Raw genomic sequence first — 6,458 nt, 5'->3', positions numbered from 1 at the left:
TGAGGAGCCCCCACAGGGAACCCCTGCAGGCAAGATGGAGTGGGGGGAGGGGTATGGACAGGGAGCTCCGGGGCTGCCAGCAGGGCTGCAGGCACAGCTGGGTAGGGGGATGGAGACCCAGGACTGTGTGGTCAGGGCTGTGGTGGGGGCATGGTGGGGATACCCAGGGTCTCAGGCAGGGCTGTGGGGACAGATGTGGTCGTGGCAGGTGGTGGCTTTGCTGGAGGTGACCATGGACTCCTGGGGCGCACGCAGTCGGCCTCTCTGCATAGGCACCCTCCGGCTACAGCTGGGACCCAGCAGGGAGAGCCCTGGCACCCAGCCTGTGCATAGGACTCCCTGGGAGTCTGGGATAAGCACTCTTCTCCCAGGACACCATCCCAATCAGAGCCCTGATCCTGAAGCCCCCTCACCTCAGTGAGTGGGGGCAGCTCAGAACCCTGACCCCAAAGCCCACCTTGACCTCAGTGACTAGGGAATGCTCAGAGTCCTGACCCGGAAGCCTCTGCCTGGGACTGGGGCCTCCGCTGCCTGGAGGCAGCCAAGCCTGGGCTGGGTCAAGTTAGGGGGGATGGGGGAAGAGGAGGGCGGGCCCTGTGACCAGGTGTGTCTCTTTCCCAGCCCTCAGTCCCCTCTCTGTGGACCACTTAGGGCTCCACATGTCCCCTGCAGCTTCCCGCACGCACACACGGCGCCCTGCCTCCTTTCCCCATTGGTGAGACCTGGCCACAGGCCCAGCCTGGTGCGTGTCACTTACTGGCACCTGCCTGCTTCCTGGTGGGCCCTGTGCCCTCCAGGACCCCTCCCCCCATACACACACACACACCAGGGAATGGTGGCATTGGAGCTGGCCTCTGCGGGCTCAGAGTTCAGCCGGGTGAAAACTGTGTGTGGACAATCCCAGACTGGCTGGGATTAAGTGGTGGAACTGCCGCAGCCAGCTTCAAGGCTACAGGGTATGAGTGGAGTGAAGAGGGGGAGGTGGGGGTGCCTGTGGGCAGCACCCCAGCCAGCCAGTCACTGGCTTGGATGCCCTGAAGCAGCAGCCACCCCAGGGCCCTGGGCTTCTTAGACAAAACAGAGAAAGTCCAAGGTGGGAGAAGCTAGGCTTGGGAGCGCCACAGTGGCTGCGGCCGGAGCTCAGGGGCAATCTGGGAGGGAGACGAGTTGGGGGGCCAACTCCAGAGGACACAGCCAGGCTCAGACAGCAGAGCCAGGGAGGACCCTCCCGCAAGGGGCCTGGACTCCGGCTGTGACCAGACCCAGGGGCCAGCCCTAGACAGCTGCCTTGCCCAGCAGACGTACACTGAGGACCAGTGGAGGGGGCCGAACTGTTGCTATTTCGGGGTGATGCCAAACTTCCGGAAGTGGATCATGGTGCTGGCATCACTGCCTCACCCAGGCCATTAACTTGGAAATGGTTATGGAAATGGTTCAAACAGCAATACTTTTGTTGCTAGTGTCTCTTAACCCACAATACACCCCACCCCACAAGGAGAAATTAAGCTTTCCCAGAATCCCTCACTGCTAATGTTGTTTCCCTCCCTCCACACAGCAGCAGTGGCAATGTAGCTGGGATCCTGCTGGGTCTCCTCGGGACATTGTATCAACGAGTGCCTTGTGCAGTCTCCTTATGAGTTTCCCAGAAGCATCGCTTACTGGCTGCTGAGCACTGGGCTCTGGCTGTGGAGTCATAGTTGCTGGGCGGTCGATTCAGACTTGTGTGCAGAGCCCCGTGCGCTAAAGCAGTGGTTCTCAAACTGTGGGTCGTGACCCCTTTAGGGGTCAAAGGACCCTTTCACAGGGGTTGCCTGATTCATAACAGTGGCAAAATGACAGTGATGAAGTAGCAACAAAAATAATGTTATGGTTGGGGGCTCACCACCACAGGAGGACCTGTATGGTAGGGTTGCGGCATGAGGAAGGGGGAGAACCGCTGATCTAAAGAGTTTTCATGGCTGTGACCTCTGGGTGGATCTGAACCAGCGGCAGCCAAGCGCCTAGCCATTTGGGCTACACAGTCACCACCACAGCCCCCCGCCTTTCTGCTGGACATGTCTGTGCGCGCGCGCGCGCGCGTTTTCCATCACCCTGGCTTATGCTTATTTAGCATAAATTATGCTTATGCCTGACTGCGACCTCCCTCCTGGACGATTCCCTTTGATTCCCAGAAGTGTAATCACAGGATTAAAGAGCCGGGAAAATGCAAGGTTCCTGACACCCCCCCTCCCTCCCCAGTCACTTTCTGGGAAGGCTGACAGTATCTGTCCCCACCAGTCGCTGCCCTCTCTGCCTGCTGTCTCCGCAGCCTCCTCCTCCTGTCTTCTCTTCCAGAACCCCGTCCCTGGTCTGAAAAGGTCGCGAGTACCACCTGGGCTGGACACAAACCCAAAGCCTGCTCCCCCCATGCCCCACAGCACCCTCTCCTAGCCAGCTGTCACCTGGCAGCCTTTGGTTGGCAAGCTGGCTCTCCTCTGAAGAGTCTCACCTGGCCCCTGTTTATCTGTCTGCCTCTCTGCACCCACCTTACTGGCACACGTGCAAGGGCACCTGGGCCCTTCGGGTCAGGGGGCTCCTGGGTTCATGACCTCGAGGCCACTGCCACCTGCCGCCTCCCTCCCGGCCCCCTTGGCAGTGTCCCATTAGTGGCCTTCTTTACCTGTCACCCTCACAGACGTTGAGCCCCCCGCAGCAGGTGTTTATCCTGGAGGTCCTGTCCGGCTGCCTGGAGTACCGGAAGTTGCTGAAGGTCGTGGTGGACGCCTTCTACGTGCGGGATGGGCGGTTCTGCCTGTGGGTGGACTACCATCTCTTCGAGGGTCAGTACTGGCCCCCTGGCCACCTGGCTTCTGCTCCCTGGGGGCTTCCACAGCCCTCACCTCACATGCCCCTCAGGACTGGTCCCCTGAGTGGGTGGGCTGGGGGTGGTCCCCGACCCTACAGACCTGCACACTGAGTCTGTGAGGTGGATGCAGCCAGCCTCAGCAGACATAGCCAGGACCCCAAAGTCAGGGGCACAGACAAGGCTGAGAGAAAATGCCCCAGAAGAGACCAGCTTGGGCAAAGTGACCATCCCTTCACAGGCTAAGCTCCTGACCTCTGACCTCAAGGCCTGCGGGCAGGCTTGTAGACGCAGTTTGGACTCTCCAGAGGGTGGAGACTGAGATGAGTTGCCTTCTCCATGCGACTTCCTGAAGGGTGGCAACTGTCTCCCCTGGGTGAGGTTCATCCCTACCCAGGGCTAGGAGGCCGCTGCCCCCATCAGCATCCTTGGAGCTCACACCAGGTGGCACAGAATGGGCCTGGCTCCAAGGACCTGGCTCCAAGCCCAGGAATATTCAACTCCCTAGTCTCCCTGGAGGGACATCGCATGTCTCCACATGCAAATGCCGGAGCCCACTGTGTCCTCAGCTCATCCCCCAGGGACCTGGACCACTGGACTCTGCCCACAGTACTCGTGGGTCTCAGAGCAATGCCCTTGCTTGGGGATAACCTGGTCACCTGGGTGGCAGCTGGTGGCTTTGCTCAGGCACCACACACACTGTGGCCACGCCACTGGGCCGGAATCCGGGTGGGCCCGAGGCCTTCTGTGGGGCGGTGGCCTGCTCAGCCCATGCTCACGCTGTCCCCATGTCCTCAGTGATCTGCTACCTGGCCACCTTCCAGCTGGAGGAGCTCGGCTTCCAGCTCTTCTGCAAGATCATCAAGTCCCAACCCCTGGACAAGATGTGTAAGGTCAGCAGCCGCCGCCCACCCTCCTCCCCCTGCGGAGCTGCAGGGGGGCACCCACAGGGGTTGGGGGCTGAAGTTCTGGTTCTATACCCAAGGGCCAAGCTCCACCCCTCCATCATGACCTTTAGTCTCTGTGGAGTCATCTGTGTGTAAAAGGCCCAAGCACCCTCCCCTTACTGCCCCCTGCTGCCCATCGCTGCCCTCTCTGCCCTTGCTGCCCCTCACTGCCCACTGCTGCCCCTCACTGCCCTCTGCTTCCCCTTGCTGCCCTCGCTGCCCCTTAATAGGCTAAGCTTCAGAACTCTGACCTCTCTGCCTACTGTCCGCTGCCCTCTCTGACCACTACTGTCCCTCACTGCCCCTTGCTGTTCCACTCTACCCCGAGTGTCATCGCTGGCCCTCGCTGCCCATGGGCTGTTCTCCTGGGATCAGTGACACCAGGTCCTTAGTGCTGCCTGGGGCAGTACCGGCTGGTGATGAGGCATAAGTCAGGGCAGGGAGTCCTTGCCTGGCCATCAGGAGAGTCTGGACTCAGACAGCTATGCCTGGTCCTCTGGATTCACAAGCTGGCACCAGCCAGGACAGACTCTGAGGGCAGGCTGCTCAGGAGAGGCCCCCACAGTGGCCCACCTGCCCTGCCCAGGCCACACCTGTGCCTTCCCACTTGCTGCTGCATGGAGCTGGGTACAGGCCCCTGGGGACAGAGCAGGCCCTGTGGGGAAGCGGGGCACAGGGAGTCCTAAAAGGTGCCCCCATGACAGTGTGTCAGGGGTGGAACAGGCTCTCAAGCCCAGGTGGGAGCCAGCCTGCTCCTCCTCAACCACCTCGGGGCATAACAGCTGCCAGGCCTGGGAGAAGCCTTACCCTAAAGAAGCCTCCCTCATGAGGACCCAGGGCTGGAAGGACCTGACCCAGGAAGATCTGCACCCTGGAGGCCCCTTACCCAGAAGCACCCAGACCCAGGAAGACCCTTCCCCTGGAGGCCCCTTGCCTGGGAGATACCCGCCGTGAGGAGGACCGTGTGCTCAGTGCTCTGAGGGCCATCTCGAGACCCTCATTGGAGCCCCCGCCCTTCAGGGCTCTGGGGAGGCGGCCAGCCTTGGCTTGACAGGAACAAACGCTCATGATCGGCTGGCCACCCTCTGCCAGCGCTGTGACCAGAGTGACACAGCCAGCAGTGACACTGCAGAAAGACGGTGGTCCCAGCTGGACCTCCAGACCCCTGCTGTGGCCTTGCAGGGGCAGTTGCCTGCCATTCTGGGGTGTCACAGTCTGGGGACACTGCCCAGAGGGGACTGAGTGGTCTCGCAGGCCCCCAGGCCTCGCGCCTTCACTTGCTGATGGAGTCCACCCACTCTGTCCACCTACCTGCCTGCCCTCCAGTGCGGTCTCCTGTGGGGGCTGCCCCCACACCTTCCCTCACCCCAGGGTGGCAAGTAGGCCAGCAGCCTGGGTGGGTGGAGCCTGGTGAGTAGGCCAGGGATGCCTGAGGGAGGGAGGGGGCAGATGAAACTGAGAAGGGGCAGAACAGGAGAGAGGGGGCGATGGGGGCAAAGTGGTGGGGTCTTTGCACCCTGACAGGGGGAGAGGGCCTGGCTGAGCTGTCCCTGCTTCAGGGGGCCACTTCCTCTTTGCGGTGTGGCCCACTGGCTTCCCAGAAGCCCTGTAGGATGGCCATGGGCCAGTCTCCCTGCCACTCTGTTCCCTAAAACTGGGGGCTGTGCCCGAGGCAGCCCAGCCCCCCGGGCATTCCTGCTTTCCTCAGGCCTCAGGTCCTTCCCCTGCCCCCCACCAGCTCCTCAGCTCCTCCTCCCCGCTCCCCGCAGTTCCTCCGGTTCTTCTTCAACCCTCTGTACCTGTGCACCTGGATCAAGGACGAGTGGAGTCTGATCTATGAGACGACCCACGTCCAGACGAACTGGATCAGCCCCCTGACGAGGTGGGTCTGCACAGCGGGGCAGCGAGCAGACAAGGAAGGCAGGTCAGAGGAAGGCAGATCAGGCATCCCTGTGCGCCCGGCCCAGGCTGCCCCAAACCCTCAAAACCAAACTCGCTACCGCTGAGTGGATTCTGACCCCTGGGGCCCTCTCAGGGGGGTGGGCCTGCCCCCAGAGGTCTCTGGAGCTGGAGCTCTTCCCGGGAGCAGGAGGGCTCCTCCGTCTCCCACGGGCTGCTGGTCCCACTTGCTCACCTTGCAGGCAGTAGCCCAGCAGCTAATCTGCTGCCCCTACAGGGCTCCTCTGAGAGGCTAGGGGTGGGTTTACTGTGCCTTGTTCAGATGGGAAGCAAGGCAGGCTGGTGACATCATGGGCATCGTGGGGCTGCTAACGGAAAGGCCAGCCGTTCAAACCCTCTCCCTGGGAGAAAGATAGAGTTGTCTCTTCCGTAAGGGTGCATAGCTTCAGGAAGTCAAAGGGGCAGTCCTCCTCTGTCCCATCAGGTCACTGCATGCCAGAATCAACTCAGTGGGTTTGGGGAGGTGTTATTTGTTTGGGGTGAGGGGCTGGGGGCTCAGAGCAGCCTCAAGCCCCCACTATCCTCCATTCGGGTGGCCATCTGAGAAGCTGCCAGCTCATGGGGCTGAGACAGGGGCCACTGGTGAAAAGAGGAGTTAGGCCCTCTGGGGAACCCCGCCCTGACTTCCTACAGATGGGGGTGGAGGGTGGCCAGGTGGGGTCAAGGAAATGTCAGCTGGACTGCTGACCACTGGGAACCCTCTCTGGTAT

General features: G+C 61.4%; 1 protein-coding gene across 1 annotated transcript in view; it reads left to right on the top strand.

Annotated features, from left to right (window-relative positions):
- CFAP99 (cilia and flagella associated protein 99) overlaps nt 1-6,458 on the top strand; it is a 67,513-nt gene that overhangs the window by 11,486 nt on the left and 49,569 nt on the right. Inside the window, exons 4-6 of the mRNA XM_045289468.1 lie at nt 2,675-2,819; nt 3,641-3,735; nt 5,559-5,671. Coding sequence (XP_045145403.1) covers nt 2,675-2,819; nt 3,641-3,735; nt 5,559-5,671 — 353 coding nt within the window. The remainder of the gene's footprint in view (nt 1-2,674; nt 2,820-3,640; nt 3,736-5,558; nt 5,672-6,458) is intronic.

This window comes from Echinops telfairi, unplaced genomic scaffold (genome assembly GCF_000313985.2).
Source record: "Echinops telfairi isolate 266 unplaced genomic scaffold, ASM31398v2 ScPeMD7_28;HRSCAF=97, whole genome shotgun sequence".
Taxonomy (NCBI): Eukaryota; Metazoa; Chordata; class Mammalia; order Afrosoricida; family Tenrecidae; genus Echinops; species Echinops telfairi.
This window is presented reverse-complemented; position numbering and strand designations above follow the sequence as displayed.